Raw genomic sequence first — 26,272 nt, forward strand, 5'->3', positions numbered from 1 at the left:
GTGCTGAAGACTTTTGTTAGAAATCCATGCATAAATAAAGCCCATTTATTACCAGAGGAGAGACCAAACGTTTGCTGACTGGAAATCAGCCTGCCCTCTGCGTTTATCACGTGTAAAAGAGAACACGTTCCTGCCCAGAACATGAATATGTATCTAGGCCTCCTGGAAGTCAAGCACTAGCATTTCCAAAGAGCAAAATGATCGCAATACAATATGCATTATATGGTTTTTAAGCATATGAATCGCAAGCTCTGCTTTGTCACTTCGAGCCGAGCCAGCCCATTGTCTCCATGCTTGTCTGTCTTTTTATGAGAACATTCTTCATCTTTTGTAGCAATTGTGAACATGTCACATCGGCCCCACGTTCGAGATAAGCATTACCACCAGGAGATTTAATACAACCTCTTGCTTCACGTTAACACCGCTTCGCTCTGCGTGTTTTTGCTACGTAAACTAATAAGATGAGGATAGGGGGGCGGCTGGGGCAGGAAGATGAGGGAAAGATGATTTTCCAAGCGCCTCACCAGCCCTCTTTGTGCCTCCATCTGGCCCCCGGCGCCGGGGCTGCCTCGCTCATTAGCACTGCTGACGGCTGAGGGGCCGCTGCAGGTGCGGCTCCCCGGGCCTGACATGGCCGCACAGCCCCATCCCTCCCAGCACCCTGCAGTGGGGCCACTGCCTCCCCACCTCACAGCCTCCAAGCCTGTGGGTGGAAGGATGGAAGCTCAGCCGGCCCTTCCTCTCCTGCAGGATTTATTTCCCCCTTTGTGTCTTGCCCTCTGCTGTATGCTTGGGTTTCCCCTCCGCACGCGCTCACTTCTCTCACATCCCCTGCAGGAAACGCTTCATGCCTAGCCACCATAATCCTATTTAGCCGATGATCTGCCTTGAGCAGTTTACCACAGCTGGTTTCGGGTCCTGAAGCGAAAGGCAGTACAGGAAGGGAAACAATGCAGAACCACTCTAGGGTCTCACCATACGCTTAACTAGTGCCTTTGTTAATATGACATGGGATGCCTCAGAAACGATCCCAAAAACATTTGCCAGCATCGTGGCTGCCCTTCCTCTCCTCAGCAGCCCTGTGCAGTGCAAGGCATTTGCATACTGATTACAGACTCGCTCCGAGGTGCTGCAGTGTGTAATTGGAGTTTCAGGCAGGGATGGTGCGTCCCAGCCTCAGGCGGCGAGGCGGATCTGGCAGGCCTACAGCTGAAAAAGGCTGTGGCATCAGCAACAGCAGCGAGGCTGCAAAAACCCAAGGACAGACCAGATTGAAAGAGACCCCGTCCCCTTCCCCCTCTTACTGTCTGTTCTTGCCAATCAGTCACGCGCACTTGTGCTTCTCTCCTATACCTCTCTTTACGTATAAAGCCAAAATCATGCCAGGAAGAGATAGAAATCTGCTATACCTCATCTCAGCAGCCTCTCCCTTCTAACCTGAAGAGCTAGAAATATTATGAGACCAACTCCTCCGGAAATTTCCAGCACCAGCAGACATTTCTATACAGGATAACCTCTGCTTTCAGTGCATCTGGCCATGAACATTTATTCTGCTCTACCAAACCAAAATTCACTGGAGCCAACGCACATCATGGTCACTGAATATTTTCAGGTACCATATCTCAAACAAAATGGGACTTTTTAGAGATAATACTGAGAACTGAGATTTTGTTTTTAAAGATAAGCTGTTGATCTGCACTGCGACAGCTTCTGAAATCAAATCTGCCTTTTTAAGAATAACTTCTCTTACAGCTCTGTGCAAGACCACACACCTAAAGTGCACATACAAACTTATTCCCTCCACGCCATGCCACTTCTGATCAGTCACCTCTCTACAGACAGACTACATCACAGCTGAGAGAAAAGACCCTATTTCAGGGTATCATTCCATTGCACTGCTATTTACATTATTCATCATACTTGTCCACCAGATAAAGAAGTTAGCATGGGGAGGAGCAAAAACCCAAGCTGCAATGATCTAGCAGAGGAGTGTAGTTTGTGGTTGCTGAGGTGTTGGAAGGTACCGCTCACGTAAACACTGCACAGACTCATCAGCTGTACAAAGAGCTGAAAGACAGTCTGTGCTTCCAAAACTACTTCACACGAGCAGTAGCTACAGGGCATACAAGTAAAAGCGTCTACATGAGAATATCACTCAACTAAAATGTGGTCCATGCTCGCTCTTCAGACAGTCCTGGCGCCCCCAGCTGCAGTAAAGAGATGAGAATGCAGAGAAAAAAAGCTGGGGGAATCAAAACAGCAGTGTAAAGAATGAGCACTCATTTTGCTTGTACGCAAGACTAGTTCATTTCAGATACTGCCCTTTGTTTAACAAGTAGTGGTCGAATTTTTCCTGTGAGTACTGAAAGATGCATGCAAATACAACCACTTCCAGCTTCCCCATAAAAACAAGGCCATCAGCATACTTAGACATCTCCCCCTCCCTGCAGTATAGGCAAGCAAAGGTTTCACTTACCTGTGGCCTGTGCTTCCAAGATAAAGGTACCAAAGATAACTAGCAGAAGAAATAACCCATGGCTGGTCAAGGCAAGAGACAATCCTGTGTTGCTCTTTGGTGCTACCATTCCATGGCACATCTTTTACCCACCAAAGTTTCTTTTAAAAAATTCCCAAAAGATCTGGTTGATTAGGAGCACCTCAATCTAGAACAAAAAAAAACAAAGACAAAGAAACAGTAAGTGTTAAGCCAAACATCTACGACATCCAAGGGGAGGGAAAGGAAAATCAGAAACACACATGAGCAACCTTTTGTATTTTCTAGCATTTAGAAACCTTACTAAGTAGGTATCCACAGTTCACATGGAAAAATAAGAGCAGAAGAGGCAACCTTGTGCATAAGAGATATTAAAAGGAGCTGTATTATAAAGAGACCAGCTCTTTTCACTCACCTTCTAACACTTCAGGTATGAAGGCTGCCTTAACTTACAATTAGTTTTAGGTCTTCCTTTCAAGATAACCCCAGAGGATATAGCATCTGGAGGATTTGTTCCAAAATAGTTTAAAGAAAGCCAGCCTTCCTACACCCCCCACCTTTCAGAAGACGCAGCAGACTGTACTAGACAGCTAGGATAAATAAATCAAATGCTCCCTCAGCCACCTGGAGAGGCGCAGCAAACCTGACAGCCAGCCAGCAGGCAGGCAAACACACGCTTACGAGGAGGAATGTAAAACAGCTTGCAAACCTCAGGTACAGTGTTCTGACAGTACACAGCACAGTAATTAAAATTGCAGGATGTGACACTGCTCATACCTGAGGACTGACAGATTCAGCCAGAGCCTATGAGATGCTGTCGCACTGAAAACACATCAGTGTGCAAACACACAAAGCATAGTCGGGAAATTGAGAAAGCACAACCTGAACCCCAGTGCAAGCTGAACCCTATTTTTAATGAAGAAAGGGAGAATTTTTTCTTTTAATGAAGAGGGAGAAAACTGGTATAAAGCCAACTGGTCAACACTGGGTTAAAAGAAAAAACAGACGCATTTCAGCGCTTCTATCATACTGTTCCTTACATGAACACATAAAGCTCAGGGGGGAAAAATATCTAATTTTGCAAAAGTTACTGTTTCTTTACACTTGACTACAAGAATACTTTCAATTTTGAAGGAACCTCCCTTTCAGTCACGGCTTCTTCAGTTAACTGGGTATCTACACCAAAGGAAGATTTTTTGGGGGACAAGTTTCAAAATTGTTGGATAATTCCAACTAAATTTGAGAGGTGTAGAGGCAGGTATTTTCCTTTTTGATATCCTGTACAAACAGATATGAGACCCGGGGAAGGCAGCATAACTTTAAGATCCTTACATAGTACTTAGAGGAATTCACAACACACCAGCACTGACCAGAGATGCACATGATTCAAACAGCCATGACTGACATTTCAAATTAGGCAAAAAGAAAAAAAAAAAAAAAAAAGGAAGTAACTGCATTATGGGTGGAAATACGTAAATTTGTTGTTAAAACTGGAAGTCATCCTAGTGAAGAGGGGGGTTTCCCTAGCTCCATGTCACTACTTTGCTCATACCTAACTCACAAAAGGGCTGTCTTTAAAATTTTGATCTTTCAAGTCAATTAGCCTCTAGCACAGAAGAATTCTTTGTCTGTGCACACCCCCGCCTTGAAACATCATTTCAAGATGACATTTAAAATGCCACATGGCAAGCCTGGAACTGATGCTACAATCAACTCTGTGTCTGCCCCCTTGGTTTCCTGCCTAATTCGGAGGGGGAGGGAGAGAAATGAAGTTATCCCACTCCACACTTGTAATGCTGCCAACAGATTTCTAATGTGTCCCACGGATGAGGATCTGATGCTTTGTTCACCAAGCTCAGCCCTCCTACAGTGCAGAAAGGATTAAGGATGTTGCCGCTTACCTGCTAGATTTCCGTCAGCAGCACAGACCGTGGCATCAAAAACACTCCTCTGAAGGAAGCTAAGCCAGCTACTCTGTACATTTTCCCCCTGCATGCAAGTCAAGCCTCCCACGTGGATTTTAAGTTCACATCCAGCTGGATCACGGCAGCATCTGGCCCGTACTCCAGCCCAACAGCTGGATGCTTTCTTCCCAGTGGCTGCTGAACGCTGAACTACAGCCCTCAATGCAGCGTGCCGTCCTCAGCGAGTGGCCCTCCTGATTATATCAGGACAGGTCTGCCCTCTCCCTTCCAGTTTAATGAAGCCTCATTAGTATAACAAACTTTACAAGTCTTATGAACGTACCTTTCAAAGGCGGCCCTCCCTGCCCTCGGAACAGGGCTGGCTGGGTGACACCGACAGCAACTCAACAGACAGAAGTAGGGAAGACAACATACAATTAGGGCAAAATTCCCGGAGACACCTGGGGTGTGCTGCATCATCAGAGGCGTTTTCCTCTTCCAAAGACTGCACGTGGAAGCCAGCAGTCTAATTTTGGTCTCTGAACAACAACCAAGTGAGAGATGCCTAAACCAAGAATTTCTTCTGCGGGACTCAATTATTGCCAATTCTTGATTTGCTAACAGATTGCTGCAAAGCACACGGCTGCTTCTCCTGTCTTCTACCGTCAGGCAGGGTTTCCCCATCTCCTTTCAGTTCTCCTGGGTTATCAGGAATCCTGTCAGATGCTGGGCTGCCCTAGGAGGAACACCGTAAGCTGATGCTGCTGTGCCTACAGGAACATACCACTAAGTTGATTTAGCTCAATGGGGGAATTGCAAGAGACAAAGGCAGCGAAACAATTTTGTTGAAGATAGCATTGATAACCCCCTCGGAATTGTTAAAAGACAATGGGCACGGGTACCGCCTGGGAGAATCCTCCCTCAGGCTTCAGCCAGGTTACAAAACTTGTTCCCAGCTTTTTTTTTTTTCTTGGCAAAATTAGAAGATGAAAGAGATTCTGGCTAGATAAGAAGGTATCCTCTCTTCCCAGAGGGGAGCTGGTGGTTGGGAAGCTATTTAGGCATTCAACTCTCTGCAAGTTGATTGTTTCAGCACATTGCTTGCACCTGCAGCTCAGGGGGGAACAGCTTTCACAACAACTTTACAGGCCTCCACCTCCTGAAGTTGACTTGCAACATCCAAACCAGCTAGCTAAGGAGCTGCAGCACCACAGTGGCAACCTTTTAGTTCCCCCCCCCCAAAGGCAGCATTGCAATTTTATGCATATTACTATCTACAAATCCATGCTGCAAGCTAGAAAATTATCCTCTCTCTCATCCCTCCCTCCCCATGCCGGAGAAACTGAACCACCCAACTCGTAGCAGCTCCTGCTATCTGGTCTGACCACTGTTGATAAAAATAAATAAATAAACAAGCCACAAAGAACCCGAGTTTGCTAGACTGACAGCTCTTATCTCAGGGCCCAGCTTGGCGTGCTTCTGAGAGAAAATAAAAGCTAACAAGAGGAAAAAAGCCTTCTCCCTGTTCGAGCATTGCCAATACATCGCAAAGCACACACATTTATCAGCAGAAACATACTCTCAGGGAGATAGCATAACAATTCACAGGTTCCTGTAAATCAAAGCGGTTCCCCTGTTTTTACACAGGGCTCAGGAGCAGGCTGCTTTCATTAGCAGGTCCTACCAACACGGCACAAGCCTACAGTACCACGAGGATAAGGAGTTGGAGCGCTTTGGACCTGTTTCACATGCCACAGCCTAAGCTAAGGGGTTATGGGAGAATTAAAGTTCAAACAGATGTTTTCCAAAATAGTATTTAGTATAGTCAGCAATTCCCTTAAATACAGTAAGGAGAGGAGAGGAGATTTTTCTTGGTTAACTACTTCAAGCCATAAAGGTTGTTTTCTTTCCAACACGTGTTTTTCAAAACACCTAAATCCGGACAAGAAAATAAAACTGCCCTCTGTGGCCACAAAGCCAACAGCCCACACCCTCCCGGGGAATGCCCTGAACAAGGGAAAAAGCACCCCTCGCTTCTGGGTACAGCCACCCCTGCCTCTCCCAGCTTCCTGGTAGGGCAAGGCAAGGCTTTGCAGCATGCAGCCTCCCCAGTGACCCCCCAGCATCAGTCCCTCTCGCAGCGCCCCTCCAGCAGGAGCCAGCTGCTCTGACACCACACGGGTTGGCTTCTGCAGGAACACCCCGGAGGAGGCATTAACCTCCACCAAAATCACGCCAGCCAGACTTCCCACTCTCAAACCACAGCCAGCCCTGTGCAAGGATGACGCACTTGCACATGGTAGAAGCTAAGTTGTTTGGAGACCTCTGCCATTTCTCTTCTAGACCTTCAGAAGCTGCCAATTCAGACCCTTCAATCCAAAATCACTTCATAAGCACGCACACATTTTCCCAGGATTATGACTAATTCTCTGATTTTTCCCCATTTTGTCACAGCAGCGCTCTTAGGTTGCCATGGAAAAGTGATCCTTGGGGGTCACACGCTCAGGACATGAAAACAAACCAGAATTCGGGTAGTTCTGGTGCACCAACAAAGGCCATGGGATGTCGGGGTGCAGGGACAGTCTGAGGCACCCCAGTTGCTGGAGATGCCTGGCAAGGCTATGCCCTGTGTCACTGCTGCTGGAAAACAGGTCTTTAACCTGGATTCTCCGCAGTTTGTCTGAGAAGTGTTTAAGTATGTTTGGAATGCTACTGGCTTGCTTTTAAATACCATGCTTAAATTCACCAAAAGAAAAGGAGTTATCCTCACGTGCATCAAAAATCTCTATTTTAAGCACGTTGTTTCCCCCTTCCACCTTAGGGAATAACATTCAGAAAGTGTTTGCTACCTCCTGAATGCACACGGCACAGATTGTACCAGCGAGATGAGTGCCTTGTATGCACAGCGTACCCTTTGACGTACCCTTTGAAAGGCTAAGCACGAGGATTGTTCTTGCCTCACGGCCACACTGCAAGTGGAACCTGACATGAGCACTGTGGTTCAGAGGGTTTAACCTTCACCCTCAATTGCTGTTTTTATTTTATCCTTATTTTGCCTGCCTTCAACAAGCAGCCAAGCTTTAAAACAAGAAAGTCATCCTTTCTGCTGGCTGGTGAGAAAAGTTACAGAAAAAAAAGTCTAAGTGACAGCAGAAGAAAGGAATCCTTAATGTACCTACTTCCCATAGCTAAACCAGTTTAACTGAAAGCTTTTAGAAACAGTATCGTATTTTAAACATCTTGGGATAACTTAACAGATCAATTACCTATTAAGTTTTACTAGACACACAGAAAGAACAAAACATTCACAGTTACCTTAAGGCTGTTTACCTTAAGAAACTATCTTAATTGTCTGACTCTTCAGCCCAGCCAACTCTCAGTTATCCAAAGTAATTGGAAAAGGTGGAAGAGGAAAAGAAGAAAAACTAAATAAGCCATGTAAAGTCAACACCTCCCCAATAACCAGATAATTTAGAATGTGTGTGCTCAGCAACTTAAATTTACACCTTCACCTTTGAATTATAAAAAGGCAGATTTTTGCATAGGACAGGCACAGCATAAATGAGAGGGCTGAAATGAATTTATCCCCAGCTACTGTGCCAAATCTCTAGGACAGACAGAGCCACTTATGCCAGAGACTGGAATCGGCGCACATCCCCCTGCAAATCACAGCCTGACTGCAGCCTGTAGTGGGACCTTAATTGTTGGGTTTCCCACTTTGTTGCCCAACTGTGTCAGAGGGCCTGGTCAATGGCCTGCAATTCAGCTGTTTTCTTCATATTTTTATTTTGTTTTACCATATAAGTATCCTGTTTAACCTGTTACCAAAGTTTCTGAAACACCAGCACATTGTTGCTGCAGAACTCCCATTTTCAAGAGGGAACATCAGGTTGCTCAAAAAAAGGAAAAAAAAAAAAGTCAACAACTTGTTCGAGAGCTAAATTCTGAAACTCCATTTTAATCAGAATCACAGAATGTTTTGGGCTGGAAGGGACCTTAAAGATCACCCAGTTCCAACCCCCTGCCATGGACAGGACACCTCCCACCAGACCAGGCTGCCCAAAGCCCCATCCAGCCTGGCCTTGAGCACCTCCAGGGATGGGGCATCCACAGCTTCTCTGGGCAACCTGCTCTGCCTGCATAATAATTAATTTCTTCTGAATATCTAATCTAAATCTTCCCTCTTTCAGTTTAAAGCCATTCCTCCTTGTACTATCACTACTCTCCCTGACAAAGAGTCCCTCCACAGTTTTCTTGTAGGCCCCCTTTAGGTTCTGATCTCTGATAAAAGGCATACATCTATCTCCCCACAGCACCATTAAGGCACTTTTTAAGCCAGGAAACTGGATTTTTCATTATCAGATAACAGCTGGGAGAGTCGCACCAACACTGCTGGCCCGAGTGACCCTGCTAGATTCACCAGTCTCACAGCTTACTGCCCAACCTCCTCCTCTCTACCCTTCCCACCAGTCTAAAGTCCTGTTGGCACCTAGGCCATGCTTTTGCACCACTCCCTTGCGTGCCTCCTTCTCTCACTTCAGGACATCATCCTGAGGTCAGCCAGCCATATTTTTCTGTGGGCTAAGGGCAGGGACCACTTCCTTCCTCCATCGATGCTCCTGCCATGCCAGCAGCTGGGCGCAAGCCTTTCTGTATGGGCTTCTTCCCCACTGCGGCCCAGAGAAACGCACAGCGGGCTCAAAGAGGTTCCTCAGTGAATCAGAAATGAATCAGAAAAGCTGCAAAACTGTAATTGCAACAGTCCTCATGTCAGTAAGGAAGAAAAAGTGGCAGACTTCCCAGAATAAGGTGTGCAAAAAAAGGTATAGGGCCGCCAAGGGTACGAAGGGGCAGCATTCAGCACTCTTTACTCATCATGGGACAGAAGCTCTGAAGACAGGAGCTGGTAACACACTTGGGGTTAATCCTTCTTCAGCCCAATTTGATGGATAAGGGAAGTTTTAAACATAAATGAACCCAACAGATCCTGACATACTGTGGCTGCTCAGGGCACCCTGCTCACCAGCTCTGTTCTTAGTTATTCAGCCAACAGAAGGGAACGAGAAGGAAGGCCTAGAGCCGCTCTAAGAAACACTTGTGCACATCCACGCAGCAGCAGAAAGAATAAAACCTCAGATCCCTTCTGCCTTACCCCAATTATTTTTATGTAGTATCCCGCTGAGAACCACAAGACACATTTGGGCATTTTGAAGCAGCTTCATGTAGAGGAGGAATTGATTGGGGTTAAGCCAACGAAGTGAGGGGCCCCTGATCCTCCAAAGAAAAGCAGAGCAAGCATATTTTCACTGGCAACCTTCGAAGTCCATTGCTATTTCATTCTCAGTTGTAGTTCACAGATTTGCACCTCCTACAGTCTAAATTGCCATTTCATTCCCTGGGCACAGTATCCCAAAGATTTAAGAGCCAAACGAGCCACACTACCCTGATCTTCCAAATAGATCTGTGCGCTGCAGCACTAAGTTCCATCTTCACAGGAAAGCATCAGAGCAGGCCTCTGAAAAATGCACTTTACTCGAGGACCGAGTACATCAGACCTCCAGCTGCGGGGGACAGACCATTAGCGAGGTACTCTGAGCTGTCAGCAGGCAGTAACTGAAATGCCATAGCTGCTGGGCTGTGAAATGGTTCCTGGTTAAGAAACTTGCTTTCCCATCCTGTGACAGAGTAAAGGGGACACCACAGCAGAGCTTGCTCCAAGACCTGGTTTTCACACTTGCAAATGGCGCTCTCATACCTTTAGAAACAGAGTCAGAGGCAAACAGGTATAAATGGTTTCGGCCTTGTGAAAACCCTTCCCCATTTTCAAGTGCTGTGGTTGACATGCCAGGTCTGCCAGTTGCAGAAATTTTAGGTTTTAGAACTGAAAATTATCTGATTTTCCTTGCCTTGGAAAGTCAGAGAGAAAGTCCTAGGTATCAATAGCTCCTTAAGTTTTAAGAAGTTTCCCTGAAAGTCACAAGTTGTCACTGGAAAATCTTTCCATTTTACTTGGGAGGGTGCAGAGAAGAGAACAAAATCTGATCATCCTTCCAAACCACGGAAGGAGAAGGGACTTTCAGGCAGCTCAGTTGCTGTGAACTTCCAGGCACCAGTGGGAAGGAAAAGCAGAGTGGTGGAAGGACAGGGGAGAGAGCTAGAAAAGTTAATATACACAACACCTCCAGTGCACAGCAGATTTCTGTGCTGCTACAACAGTGCTTACAGTGATGGGATCATGTCACCGATGAATGATGAGAAACTGGTTATTAAGAAGAAATACTGTATCCACTTTACCGATTTTTTTGGGGAGCTTACTGGCATTTACGCAATATGGGATACAGTAGACACTAGGGGATAACGGAAAATATGTCTCATGCAATCTTTCCCAGCTGATTTCTTTTTTCTTTTTTTTTTTTTTTATAAATACATCTTTATTTGGAAGAGCATTCCCTTTGGAAACTATTGTTTCAGCATTTTTCCCCTGCCGCACTGCATCACAGAGGCTTGGTTTCATATTTTCAGCTTTAATCAGTACAACAGCACATTTACAGAGGACCATATGCACAAAATGTTCCAGAAAGCTTTCCAAAAATAATAAGTCCTAAAAAAGAAAACTCACAGTAAACTGAAATGGCTTCAGGGAAGGAGAATAAAGGAAAGCCATGGAAAGGCAGAACCTCTTATAAGCACACAGAGGCTTGAAATGATACGTTTAGTAGGAACAGGATTCTCAAAGAGGCATTGTGTTGGTTGGGTTGCTTTTATATCCAGGAGGTTTTTCTCATTTATGCAGCTGTGTTAATCTGTATCAGGGAATACACCACAAGGTGCACATACAGTAAAGGTTTATTTTACAAACCCTCACTACCAGAATGTAGTTCTCCCCATCCACTTGTTGTGCTTCCATTTCCAGCGATGTGGCTAAAAGCATCAGTCTGCTATACACACCAAGCAACACAGCCATGCCAGCAGGACACCCAGTTGGGAAATCTTTTTCGTAAGTCTCCATATAACTTCAGGGAGTCAGTCTGACATTTACCTAGTTATCCATAACTGTTTTTTTTTTTTCATTTTATTTTTTGCATTCATCCTTTATATCTATTCTTAAGAGCAGACCATCTTCAAGTACTTTAGGAACTGCCATCCCAGACACGAGAATGTCCACTCACCACTTCTGAAGGATGACGACACTCGCTGGGTAGCGCTTATTATTTCTATCACAGTTTATACAGAAAGTTCTTCACAACAGACATGTTCCAACACCAGACCCCTCCAGGATAACTAATCCTTGATATCTGGGCATCTGTCAGCACAAAGTTGTTTTCGAAGATAAATGCACACAGAAACCGCTCTGAGAAATAAGAAATAATTTGCTGCTTCACAGTAGCAGCAAAGCATTAAATGTTTCCTGTAGAAGATGTACCGTTCTCACACCACAGCCATACACGCACTTGCTCCAAACGCTCCCTGTGACAGACCAGTTGCAGGGGTGTTAGATACATTTCAGTCTGCAAACCCAGCCATGCTTCTCTTTGGACAATCTGCAATTTAAAAAGGAAAATCCGATTTTGCCTTCTCTAACTGGTTTCCCTCAACAGGCTACATTTAATTTGATTCTCTAACAGGGGATCAGTGTTAATTATATACTGATTTGAGGAGCACAAACTGGACCCATGAAACCAGAGAGGCACTCAGAGGGATCACTGCCCACCACTTCTCACAGGTGAGCGTACACACACAGAGCAGAGGGGCTGGGTGCTCAGAGCAGAGCATCCAGCGCAGGTCACTTTGCAATAGGGCAGCAAACTGATTTCCTGTGACCTACAGCCACGATTCAAAGGTTGAGCATTAAAGATTTCCACCATTCAGCTGGGGTGGGAGAGAAGAAACGAGCCAGGAAGGAAAGGAGTATGAGTCCCCAGGATAAAACCCATCATGAATCCTGTAACCTGCATTTCAGTGGAGGCCAGTTTGATGCTCAAACTCTCCCTTGTTTATATGGCATCAGCAGTCACTCAGCTTTTACTGACCACCAGTCTCATCCACCCCTTGCACATCAGTGCTGCCCCAGCTGGAGCTGAGTTCTGCAGACTTGCAGGGGGAACAGGGTCCTTGCAGCAGCACAGCACTGAGGCTGGTGGCAGCAGGAGGGGAAAGGCACAAAACTCCCCCCTCAGCTTTGCTGCTCAAGGCTGCAGAGCGTGGAGCTGCTCCAGCTCGGGTGAGCAGCCTGTGCTGCCTGCTGGGCTGAGAAACCGCACAGGCTTCTTACTCCTAAATCCTGCTCTGTCTTCAGGGCATTAAAATGTAGCAGAGAGAATTTACTGTGTGCTAAGATGCTCTATATCAAAACCCTCCACCTAAATCAGGGCTCTTAGTAGCCTGGTTTCTATGCAGATTTAAAAAAAAAAAAAAGAAACAAAAACTGGGTGAGAGCACTCCACTATAGCCAAAGGCAACACAGGCCTGCCTGGTTAGAGGTAGTCAAATGAAATCTAAGTGGGAAAAGAGGGAAAAAGTTATAGAAAGCAGGATAGCAGAAAACAGCAACTGGCTTAGGTAGTACAACTTAGGTTTTTGTTCAACAATGCAAAAAGCTGCAAAGTGCTGCATATGGGCAAAAACAATGCTTGTGTCAGCCATCCTACGTCAGAGGAAGGAATACCCAAGAATTAAAGGACACGGGTTATTTAACCTTCTGCCTAGCACCTCTGCTTTCTCAGCAGACAATCCAGGACCACATAAACACCGCTAATATTCACCCAGCCTCCAGGGAAAACCCTCCCGAAGAGCAGATCCCCTCCCAATACTCAGAGGGGTAAAGACAAACGCTGGATAAAGCAGCAGGCCTCTCGCAGGGGGACCACAGCCCAGGGGTGAAGCACCCCATCAGAGAGAGCTGCTGAGCAGCTGCCTGCAAGGTGCCACTGCCCGCCATCCCCAGCCAAGCACATCATCCCAGCCATTGCCACCTCCGTGCCCTGGAGGGGCCTATCTGGATTTGGAGCTTCCCCAAGCACCCTGGGCGACTACACTCAGGCCACCAATCTGTTGTCACGAGACACGTGCTGGCAAAAAAATTCCCAGTGACCTCCACTCAGCTTAACCAGAAATGTGCAGCAACTCCTTTAAAGGGATTTTTTTTTTTTCCCCAGGCATTTTGCAAACAGCTATGAAGCTCTTGCCTTGGCCAATAATCCTTAAGCAATTTCCTGTCTCTGGAGGCAAGGTTTGCCCAGAGTGAATTGATTAAATAAAGGTTATTAAAATTAGTATATAGTAAGCTGGTTTAACAGTCCCCACTTCACATTTTTACCTGTAACACACTGCTCCAAGCAGGAGCACAAAGTTCAGCTACAGAAGCTTACAGGACAGCGGAATTAATATGCAAAACCAGCCAAACTGTAAGATGAAGATTTAAAATGCCTTTCAATGGCAGAGGATTTTCATGTTCATTTAATCCATTTTCAAGTGAGTTTCTCAAAGGGAATTCACCCAATCCCTTTATTACTGTACTTCTAAGATTAAATTTGCTTCCCCATTTTGTGAATCTGACACGCAATTTAGTGTTAGAGAGTCAGCATCCTTCTCACCAGAGCTGTTCTCCTTTTGCCTCTGCAGCCTAAGACTTTGATGCAAAACAAGCTAAACCCACCTACTCCATCTTTCAGTATTACCAACTCTCACTTCTCTTAAGGCCAAATATTTTAAATAAAAGCCATGCAGGGAGACAAGTGTTAGCTCCTACAAATGCTAGGGGTATGCGTGGGGTAAGCAGTTAACCTGACAGCAGCATCAGAAACTTGCTCAGCAGTCCTCTGGCATCTCCTAAAAAGAAAGCAGTAGTCACCTGATGAAGGAATGAGAGTAAAATAACAGCACTAGAACAGTTTAAGAGGAACAGAGCAACCACTTAAGGCATGCTTTACATACAGCAAAAACCTGCACCTTGCAGATAGGTACAAACATCCACATATCAGCACCTGTCTTTCATGCACAGGTTAATGTAGATTTTTATTCCTCTCCACAAGAGAAAAAAATTAGGCAGAGTTTCCAGAAATGGTGTGTGCACAAAAAGTGACGGTAATTTTTTTTTTTTATGCTAGCCTTATTTCTCTTCACTACACGAACAGAAAAACAACTGTTAAAAAAATAAGGTGTTAGCTGCAGCTCCATCTAAAAAGTTGTATTGTGCGTGTCATGTACAGCAGTGCTCAGAGAAGCTGGTGGTCTGTCATTTGCAACTGTCCAGGCTTCCAACAGAGCCTTCAACATCGCTTAAAAGGCCACTTAACAGGCTTCACTTTGTCAGAAGGCGAGCTTCCATGTGTTTTATACAGATTCTGGTTCACCTAAAACTGCCTTTCTGGGTGAGCTGAGCATGACATTTAACAGATGTAAGCAACACAGTTGCCTCTCAGCAGCAAACTATCTTCTTTGTCTGCCTTTGCACTTCTGGGTCTCCTTTCCCCATGAAGCAGTCATTGTTTCACATGCAGGGCTTGCCTGGGAGAAGGAAGTGGGAGGAGGACAAAAAGAATCCTGCATTGTGGAAAATAAATAGCTCCATTAAGGCTCCAAAGGATGCTGTAAGGCACATTTTGAGGAAACCACTTTCCTTATAGTACACTGCAGAGCACAATAGTTATAAGGAGCCCTCTTTCCCCAGCAGCCACATCCCCTTCCCTAACCTTTAGCAACAGTGCTGCAGCCAGACATCGCCTCCCTCTGCAGCCCTCCCACCACCGCCAAAAAGTGCCTCTGCAAATCACTGCAGAGGGTGTCTCACAACACCCCTGCAAACAGAAAGAGATCCCAGTGAAGCACTATTACTGCCCCTTGTCAAAGTGATAGATGGACAACCCGCTGCCAGCCCCATGACTTAATTTGGAGAGACGAAGGTCAAGTTTCACCTTCACTGCCAAGCATGACCATGCTTCATTTACACCAAGGGCACCCATAGTCTTCACAAATTCCTTGCAAGTAAACACACTGATTCTAAATAAGCTAATTACACATGTATTTCAGCTGCGTTTGGTATGAGACAGATGTAATAGGGCAGGAGTTTCAACTCTTTGTAGAAGCACTCCCATACACCTTGCTACAGGGTGAAATGAAGATTTCTGACCAAGGAAAGCTGCTGGCTTCTGTCTTCAGACCAGGAGCAAGTTTCAGCCTCAGACCTCTGCATCACAGAACACCAAAAGTTGCTCTTCTCAACAGGTAAAGGTTCTCAGGAGGGAGGCCTCTGTAGAGCTGAATGGCACACCCTTAATAACACCAGCATCTAGAAAACACTGAATTATTCCTTGGAAACACTGGAGGTCCTTCATCCTGCAAGGACAGGAGCAGAGCAGTTGAAGGTCACGGTGTCAGCAGCTGCAAGAGATCCAATTCCAAGTTTTCTCTCTTTTTTAGGGGGTGAGGGTAGGAGTGGATGGGAGGAACAGAAGTGGGAATAATCTCGACTGTTGGACTTTCTACCCACATACAGCCTAGAGACTCAAAAAGGTATACCACAGAAGGAAGTCTTGATGCGATGCAAATGATGTAATACGGGAGAGAGAGAACCAGCCACGTGAGGGCCTTGTCATTTCAGAGCACAGTAATGCTCCATCCCCACTGCACTTTCCTGAGAGCGCACAGTTCACCTGCAAACCAATCATCAAAAGCTGACTACACACATTAGGTCTATCCCTTGGCTTGCTCTCCTCACCTACAAGTAGCCAGCAGACATTATGCACGCCAATTGTTTGACTAGAAGAGAAGGAGAAGATTTCCCCATAAATAACACATGGGGGCAAAAAAGTCGGCAGCTTCCACAGGTCTACCAGGTCTGGTTTTCTATGTTTGAACGCAGACATTTCCCAAAAGAAATGAAAGTCACACACTTAGAGCAGCATCTCCTTTGCCTTACACAGACCACATTTATTATACGATAAACTGGCTGTCAAATATAAAAAGAAAAGGTTACATGGCATTTTAGTTGCAGGATCTTTTCGTGCTGTGCATAAAAGCCCCCAAGTCTCTCACCCCGCTTCTTCCTCTTCTGCATGCATCTCCTTCATCCCCCTCCCAAGGAAAGCCTCTTGGCTGAAATGTCATATCCTATCCCGTTCTCTTTAACACATGCTTTTTCATCTTTATGACACATTACAGATAATTGTTCTGCCTTGCTGTGGAAGTATGTGCAACAGGACAGATGCACACTGGAAGCTCAGGGCATATACCAAAGGATAAACCTTTGCTTCAGACAGGTATGTGAGTAGGGTAACAAAACCTTCTCGAGCACTTCTTGCCTCATTAGCATTTGCAGTGCAATGGGAGGCACAGAAGTCTGAGACTACAAATGGGACCACACAGTGTTAGGTGCTGGATAAACCCAGAACAAAAAAAAGACACTGAGCTGCCATCACAGAGAGAAATCACTTGGTTAATCTGAGCCATAAGTGGCTCCCCGTGATCTTACTCTCAACAGCAGTTTCTTAGAATTTAACCCCTGGAGAAATCCAGAGCTATTTGGTCTACTGCAAACGTGCAGAAAGATCTGAGCCACGCCTGTTCTTAATGCTCTCTTTGTTCATTACACTGAATTCAGAGGACTGAGAAGGAAATTAAAAGGTCACTCAGATAGGCGAGCTATTTCTGTCTCAGAACATGCCAATAACTTGGCTCGGATGCAAGATTCAGAGAGCACGACTGCTTCCTTAAATTCTTATCAGTAAATATTCAACTCCCTTTTTATTTTTACAGCTACAGTCACTGACATCAGATTGATTCTTGTTAATTTATAAAGTCAGATTTATTTCAGGGATAAAGATTAGGACTGCATATGCATTACATTCTCTGCCATTGGCTCTCCCTTTCTGGTTCCCAGCTCTTTCCCCTCACCTTCAAGCTTTAAGATAGCCTCACCGCTGCTTTCCTTTCTCTTTTGTTTCTTAAGATTACTAACACACCCCCTTACTCTCCCCACATACACTTCAATACATGCTTCACACACAAGCAAACCTTCCCTCTCCCCCAGTTCCTTGTGCTACTTCCTCAGCTGAACTCATTAGCGAGGTCTCCAGGACTTCCCATGACTGGAAAATTGCCCCTGGGCATATTGGAATGAGTTTGTAAGGTTTTGAGGGCAGTTACTTTGTGCATTTTGCAGAGGTGCTGTGCGGCTGCAGCATTTGCAATCGAGGGACACGTGCGTGCATAGCTTCCCCTCAGCGAGGGCTGAGCTGTGCTCTCGATTCTCAGCGTGGAGATGTGCTGCATACTGGTAACGGAGGATACGCTCTTCCACCTGAGGGGTTAGCACCACCCCACAGGTATCTGCCAGAGGTTTCCCTAAACAACCACAACTTGGAGCACAGGATCCTCCTGTTCAAAGGAAAAAGGAGTAAGCCTGCTCCTTTCTAATGCCAGATGTACTTTCAGAGAGCCTGATGCTTACCCTTGTGCCATGGTATTTAATTCTATTTTCTTAGCTGTTCCCCAATTTAGTTATGCCTCCTTAAGAGGAAGAACCTATGCAAAGTCCTACACCCTCACCCTTGGCCGAGATGAAGAACTGCTACTGAAAATACCTTCCAACACTTGATACCAAGCCAAAGCACGGCTGCAGCATGGACAATAGGCTACTGCAATAGCAGTGGAGAGTAAAACACTCAGAGCAGTAGGACAGAAACCAAGTTCACTACTAACCACCTCCAATCATCTTGAACGTGAATCTTGTCCCTCAGTTTAAGCTTTTTTTTGAGAGGTTGTACATTTTGGCAGCAGCACCTTAAAGACCTTTGTACTACAGAGGAAAACATTAAGAGATCCGTCTCTCTGATACCTTAACATTTATCTGGCCTCTACTTGCATTCCACCACTCCCAGCGTGGCTGTTCCTCTTCCGATTAAGGACAGAGATGAAATAGCTGCCTCCAATAGCTGCCTCCCTGCGTTTTTGTAACTGGCCCCAGCGGAGCTCGCAGGATCCTGGTCCTGCTCCCAAACACGGCTATCAGCAGGTCTCACTCCCAGGGTTTTCTCTTCTACTGAGGAAAGCATTAAACTTTTAGCGCAATCTATTGTAACCAAATCACTCTACCATTAATCCCAATGTCCCCAGATTCACCTTTCCTCCCAACAAACAGGTCCCTAGGGTTCAGGCTCCTACACAAGCAGATACTTAACAGTGTGGCCCATGGCCTGGCTCTGCCCAGAGGCCTGACCAGGCAGCCACAGTGCTCGGGGCTATCCGCAAGCTGCACCATTTTGCACCTGGACCTGCCTGCAAGAGCACCTTGCCTCAGTGAACGTAGCTACTACTAGGCCTCAAATGCTACGAAGCTCAGCACAAGAGGATCACTGTGGAGCCGCCATCACAAGTGGCTTACAGCCCAAAGAGAAGCCAGCCAGCCCCAAAGCAGCCCAAAGCTGTTCTAAAACTACCGTTTTCTGAGCACAGACAGGAAGGGCAGTTCCGTACCACATCCTTCTGCAGAACATGATATGGGGCAAACCCCTTGGGCCCAGAGAGGACCATCTACCTTCCCCAGCTTCCTTCACCAGAAGGACAGAAAGAATTCCTCCTCTAGAGGTCCATGCTTCCCCTAGGGGGAACCAACCCACACCACTGCCTTCCACAGTAAAGCACCAGACAAGCATGTCAGTAGGCTGGGCAAAAAAAAACAAGCTAGTGCCTTTTCTGTGCACTGTATCAGCTGGTGAGCACAGACACTCCTCTACACACACACACACTGAACTATTCCAGTCTTTTATATATGGAGAAAGTTGGTATCCAGATTCCCTCAAAAAAAGAGAACCAGAACTATTTAATATTTCTATTTTGCCTTAAGCATTCCCATCAGCAAACATCTTACTACCCGAGGGGAGAACTTTCCTGTTAAACCACAGCAGCTTCTTTGATAGTAACAGCAAACCCTCCTCCACATTACAGAAATCAAATACATAAATAAATAAATAAATCTACCATCATATTCTGTTTGACACCTTTCTTAGTAAATACATCACTCCTGACACACACTGATCTTTACATGCAGAAGACTAGCAGGTCACATCCCCTGAAAGGGGAAAAGCAAGAAATTTTGACCAAGGCTAGATTTAAAGAAAAAGGGGAAGAATTGTTTTTATCTATACCTGGTCGAGATGCCATCAGCTCACAACCCTGCCTGTTCCAGCTGTGCACACAGGTCAGCACGGCAGCAAACCTTTGACACTGCCTTGGGGGTGGAGAAAGGTGTCTCTTCCCACCGAACCTCCCCAGGAGACGCAATTTCTGAAGAGCTGAGTCACTCTCGCCAGCAAGGACCAAAGTCTCGCTTGTGTTGTGTCAACTGCTTTAAACAAACAGGAACCCCACGCAAACAAAGACACCAGGAACAACTCCTCACGGCTGCACTCTTCCAATCCCTGCACGCCAGAGCGGGGGACGCTGCGGTCTGCTTGGCACTCCCTGATGTTTGTCTGCTGTGGCACACCACCACGTGCCTACCCTCCCTTACTAAAGTGGAACACTACTGACAGGTACAAACAATTATACCGGTAGGGAAAATGTAAAAAACAACCATTTGTGTGGAAAAAATATACCCATTTTCCTCACTGAAACAACAGTGTCCTGGTATACAAAGTGTGGCAGATTCGCACAGAAACTGCATTCACAAGCAAAACCGAGCTAAAATAAGCCACCACAAGGAAGGTGGGGTGGAACATTGTTTTATACTGAAGAACAAAGTTCAGAGGCCATAAGTAGCAGGAAAACAGAAGGAGAAACTATTCAGCTGAGCACACTGAACCAGAGTTTCAGGGTCAGTTACCATCTATACACACACACTTCAGTTCCACAGCTCAAGCAACATTTTATGTATGTTCCCCCATGCCCTTTATTTTTCAATGCCCATTTAGAAATTCAGAGCAATAACCTGATACGCTGGAGCTGTGCTATTACAGCCCACTGCAGACAGGATAGAAAGAAAACAAAGAGAATTTGTGTAACAAAGCAAAACAGAGCAAGAGAGGAACATCTGCTACGTTTACCAAGGGCACCATATGGTCTGTATCTGAGGTACAGGGAATGAGTTCATTCATATTTAAAAGCAAAAGTAATAGGTCACTCCTTCCAAGATAACTTCCAAGATAAGAGGGAAAATGCCTATTTCCCAACTCCACTCCTCCAGCCCTATCATCCCCAAACCAGATTTCCAAACCAGATTTGGCTTTCTGAAGAACTTCTGAAGAACTGGTGCTGCCATTGCTCTGGCCTGGACAGCCAGGCTCAGAGCACTTCATTACAAGACGCCACGCAAGGAGGGTAAGAATGCCCCTTTAGTGGTTTTGTTCAGCCCTAACACAGCCTGCTTTATCCACAGCCCAGTCAGAGCTGCAGTGCTGAATGACTAAGTTTTGTCACTAGATTACAGCAGTGCTCTGGAGCTATGATGCATTTGGCAGGAGAGTCGATGGTTAGCACAGTAAATCTTAACTGCTATCCTGGAGCCATCTTTAACTCCTGAAAGCTCTGCCCATAATCGCCAATAGAGGTGGCTCAGATCTGAACACCCAAGAAATATCCTTCTGCAACAAACGTGGCAGCATTGCTTTCTAATGTCCTGCCAAACACAGGCACAACAGCTGAGAAGTCTTCTGCTCCAGCAGCGCTACCCCACAGGGGTCTGCCACACAGCAAACTTATAATACAGCACACAGAAGTTAAGCAGGACAATCTCCATATATCCTCATCATCTCTTTAAAGAACACGTCAGTTTCAGTTTTCTTCTATTTGATCACTTGTTGGTAGGTACCACTTGGCTGTGAAAGTGCTCTACAAGTAGGTAAGACCCCTGGTACTAACAGTCCTTCAACAGCTGTCAAGATACAGCACACAAGTTCATTCATTTTTTGTAGAGTCCCTTTTTCCCACTAAGGCCTTGCCGTATTTGCTGGCTCTTTATTCTTCCCAAAACTTGACTCTGCACTTGCTCTCTGCAATTCAAGTGTTCACTTTGTCGATTGAGTTTTCATTGCAAGAAACGGATAGCAAAAAAAGGATTAGAAGGATTTTGCAGCAGTGCTGAGCAGCCTAAGCCACAAAGAATGGTGTACAAAAGCCTGCTCTGACAACCAAGTGCCAGGAGTAAATAAAATGGAAAATGACAGGCCAGATTAGCAAGCACCAGCGCTAGCTCCCAGATCCACCCAGGTCGCAACATGTCCTGGTCTCCCCTCTCCATCCCTTTAAAGCACTCCAGCCTGAGTCCTGGTACACGGCTGCCCTGTCTTACACATCGCTGTGTATTTGCCTCTCCGACCATGGAAGAGAACTTGGCAAGAAACCCAGGGATGAACACTCATACAAAAAGAGCAACCCACAAGTGTCTTCAGCAGAGCCAAGCGTTTGCTCAGAGGTACTCCCATGTTCTTGGTGTGCAGCTCTCATATGGACTTCAAGTCCCTTGCCAAGCAGGGAGCCAAAAAAGCAGTGCAGCAGAGATGCGACACGGACAGCAACTGTGCCTGGTTAACAGCCTCACTGCCAGGAAGTGCAGGAGGAAACTGAGATCCAAAATCTGAATTTTACCCATTGCCAAGCATTTACTTAGAGGTGGATGTCAGACTCATCTAAGGACCAGAAACTCCAACGTTATGCTTATAAAGCCCTGTTTTTGACGATACTGTTATAGCGTTAACTGTTGTTTTCTCCCCTGCTTCCCCCCATGTGTTTCCTTTACTGGTGATCCTGCTGCGAAAGGACACGCGTTGCACTGGAAAGCAGCAGAAGCGGTGTACTCCTGTGATTAGCAGCCTCCAGGATGTAGCTAGGGAAGTTGAAAGCTGAAAGCAGACTTCTGACTTCAAGGCCTTCTGCGACTCAGGAATCCTGTGTCACACACAGCCTAAATTATCCCTGTATAAGATTTGCTATGCCATCAGAAGTCACTCACAATCAATTTCTAGCAAGATCCATACTCTAGATTTTTTCCGTGTGAAATGGAAAACCTACTGCCAGCAAAACCATCACAGAATTAAATGCATTTCCAGACTGGGAGGGGGAAGCAAGAGGGTGTAGGAGGGGTATGGAAATCAATAGTCTTGGAAATCACAAAGACTAGCACAGCTTTAAGCAAGTCAAAAGCCACTGGGAGAGATTAAATACAGACTTCCATAACAAACACTTCTACAGTCTCTTTTCTGTCTGGTATCATTAACTCCGCTTGTGGCTAACTGTGATAAAAGCCACAGCAACTCTTTTCAGAAAAAGAGGATTTTGTGGAGACAAAATCTAGGGCTTTTTTTTTTTGTGTGTGTGTGTGTGTTTTTTCTATGTGGAACTGGGGATATCTTACGTATTACCTGAACCTATAGGTGCACGTGGTGCTCACACCACACTCTGCTGCAAGCAGCAGGGAAACCGGAGAACAAAGGAAGGTCAGAGCAGACCAGAAGCTGTGTGGGTGACCCCACCATGTGCACACAGGACTGCAGGAAGTGGCAGCGGTCAAAATGACCGTGCACATGTGGCACCTGCCCTCTGCAAAGGGTAAAGGGGACAGAGAGAGAGGCTGGTATTTCACAGGGCAGAATTATTTCGCATTTTCTTTTCCCAAGCCTGCTTTCTCAGCTCTGCAGTCCCAACGTTAAACTTCATTAACAAAAAGAGGCACAATTATTTCCCGCTTAAAAGCGGTTAAGCTTTGCCTCAGAAAGTCTCACTTTGATCCTCTAATTACTGTATGGATGACAAAAGTGTTTTTTTTTTTCTCTCTCCCCATAAATTAAAAGGAGCTTCAGGTGTTAGAGATGCCCTCAAGCTGCTTGGCCATGGTCTGAACTCACCTGACTCCCGATTGCTCATCACATCGTGCAGAGTAGAGAAGAAAAACAAACACAGTCAAAGCCTTCAACCCTGGGAAAAGCACATTTATTCTGCAGGATACCAAAATGGCTATATCTGTGTCAGCGGGCATACTATGATCTGAAAGGAGAAAGTAGCATTTCACCCTCCAAACTCTCACAGTCTTACATGAACAGACGTAAAGCAATTTTTCAGACAAAGGTAGGATTTCCCAGTTGATAAAGTATACTTAATAGTCACTGCCCACTAGGCATTCAGAAATCTCAGAGCAACAGGATTTCTGTTTCCTGAACACTAATTGAGCTTTCCTGCCCAGTGAAGTCTGGAGAGGAGGAAGCCATTCTGTTTGATGCAAAAGCAGATGAGGTCTGGCTTAGTGCTACTATGGGAAGAGGTACTCAAATCCACCTTTTCCCCAAACACGACTACACCTCAAATTCAGGCAACAAAACAACAACAACAAAAAAAGGGACAAAGTATCCTGGCTTTTTGTTCAAGAAATTCATGCAAATCTTACTCTGTGGTATAGCTGTCCCATGCACGCTTGTATCCTAGATAAATTCGGTAGCTTATTTAACAGCTGCTATAGCAAAACGTGCATCTCCAGTCTGCAACACCATGAAAAGCAAAATCAGGACCCTACTCTGCTTCTTCCTACCTTAATGTTTTCCAGCTGAGAAGAGCATTTCCACAGTAAGACCTGTTTTTTCCTTTCCAGGCCACGTAACAGCCCCGTATTCCTGACTTTGGCACTTACCTGAGACCAAATGACCAGATGAACGAAGACGTGTGCCCTGATACAGCGATGCCCACATCTGCCACCCCTCCCTGTGCACAAACTCTCATCCTCCCGTGCAAAAACAGGGTCGTGGGCTCCCCAGGCACCACCTGGAACACCGGGGTGGCTGGCACAGCCCTTCACAAGCAGCTGGGAGCCTGGCAGCCTTACAGCCACACACTGTAAAAACCACAACATAATGAAGTCGCGCACCGCAGTAAAAGGCACGCAGCAGCCACACATTACACTGGAAATGGACGTTAATTGTGGAAGTAAATCCACATACAATTTTTATGCAATGAGTTCTAGCTTCTGTATTTTAGCCCTTCTTATTCCAGAAGGCATCAGAGAAGTTCATCCCGGGTTACAGAGGGCTACCTATAAATAACACAGCCAAGCTATCCAAGGGTAAGCCTCACCCCAGCAACATCTTCTCCACAGCAGTATCAGGGAAAAAGAACAGGTTTAACCTTTTAAAATCAGTAAGCTAAACAGGATTGAATTGCTTAAAATAGCTTTTGCAAAACACACTAAAAAGAAACATCTATAGACAAATAATACTCCTGATCCCTGGGTTTACCACTGAAAGCATGAGAGACTGCAGAGGTGTTTGAAAACATCATCTTTATATGTATGGAAATGCTTTATCTATCCTAACAGATTTATGTACTATAATGCTTGTTTTCATCCAAGGATGAAGGGGGGGAAGACAGGAAGGGAAAAAGTTTGTCTTTCTGGGCAAACATGTTTTTACGCTATATGGGACAAGAACTTAAGAAACCTTTATGCACACAGAAGAAACGGGCTAGTTATAATTAGTTACATTTTTCTATGCTCTTTTTTCCCCTCCCTTCCTCCACTGCACGCTACTTGCCTTTAATTGTCATTTGTGTCCCCGTCTGAGAGCATTGCCTAGCACACTATAGATTACATCTCAATTACAGACAGACACAGAGCTAAGGAAATTGATCTACTGTGAAAAAATTCATGTGATCAATGAGCTCACCCAGCTCATTGCTCCATTTCCTGCAGATGCCAGAGGCTTTGACTGGCAGGAAGCATGCAGAGAAGCCCAGGCAACAGCCATGCATGGCACTGTGCAAAGCTTGCATTAATGCTGCCTGGACTAATCACCTTTCCTAACCTCCCTTGTGTGTTTGTTTCCTTAAATGCTAATAGAGCCTCCTGGGCAGTCTGTTTTCAAAGTCACTGCAACTTAAATACCCTCCTCAGCATCTGATTCCTGGGTGGCAGGCCCAGCATCACCTACTGCTGAGCACACTCACCAAGGGACTCCATGTACTCTATTTCCAATATTCTTATTTTATTTCTCTTCTCTGAAAAGGAGAGAGCGTTTCCACAGCAGTCTTTCACGCATCACATACAGAGTGTAACAATCGCCTTCATGGTGCAGGCCTGAAATAACACTACTGAATTCATGGGCTCATCCCAGCATAACTAATGAGTTAAGCCAGCTTCAAAAGGCCTGCTTAAAGTATCTTATCAGCTCCTCCTTAGCCTCACCCTTCTCCAAAAAGTTGCCTCTACTTGAAAAACAGGCTGCCTGCTACACTTACAGCAAATTCTACTACCATCACGTACAACAATTTTGGCTCTGTATCCGAAAAGGACACAGAAGGAATGCTAAGATGATCACGAGTCCTAGAGGAAACAAAATAGATAGAATTTATTGATTTTACATTTAATATTGTTCTTCATGTCTTGAACGACAAAAGAAGAAACTCTGCACTCCTTACTGCACCCATCCTATAAAATCTCCCACCTGTGGGCGTTATATGAACTGAGCGCCTAGCATGAAGTTCTGGAAGTGAATAAAGTGGTGATGCTTTGAACTTCTCTGAGGTGCTGTACAGCACCTACGTCTATACCCACACGGAATTTAGGATATGTGCTTGTCCTTGTTAAGGTGCTGTATTGCCTAAGCCAAATAACATCTCTCAATAGCTTGAAGTACCACTTTACATAGAAAGGTGGTGCAAAATTCCTCTATGTACTCGGAGCCTGTTAAACACTTGCAATAAAAAAAAAAAAAACACATAACAAGGTACACTTGAGACAGCAGGAACCTGTTATGCCACAGTCACATGCACACTGGAGGACTGTTACATACCAGCCTGCTTTAGCAAATATGGTTCCTTGTCACTAAGTACCTCAGAGAAATCACATCTTAAATTCAGTAAGGCTTGTCTGGAGCAACACCTGGAGAGGCTGCAGCAAGTG

General features: G+C 45.5%; 1 protein-coding gene across 5 annotated transcripts in view; it reads right to left on the reverse strand.

The window, feature by feature from the left end:
• The window catches only part of SUSD6 (sushi domain containing 6), a 79,330-nt gene that overhangs the window by 43,440 nt on the left and 9,618 nt on the right, over nucleotides 1-26,272 (reverse strand). For 4 of the 5 annotated variants that reach the window (XM_068684161.1, XM_068684157.1, XM_068684159.1 and 1 more), the window contains exon 3: nucleotides 2,477-2,663. In XM_068684161.1, the coding sequence (XP_068540262.1) occupies nucleotides 2,477-2,597 (121 nt within the window). In that variant the 5' untranslated portion in view covers nucleotides 2,598-2,663. Of the gene's footprint in view, nucleotides 1-2,476; nucleotides 2,664-19,541; nucleotides 19,679-26,272 lie in introns of those variants that run through there. The other variant, XM_068684160.1, reaches the window with a different exon arrangement.

Source organism: Anas acuta, chromosome 5 (genome assembly GCF_963932015.1).
Source record: "Anas acuta chromosome 5, bAnaAcu1.1, whole genome shotgun sequence".
Lineage (NCBI taxonomy): Eukaryota > Metazoa > Chordata > Aves > Anseriformes > Anatidae > Anas > Anas acuta.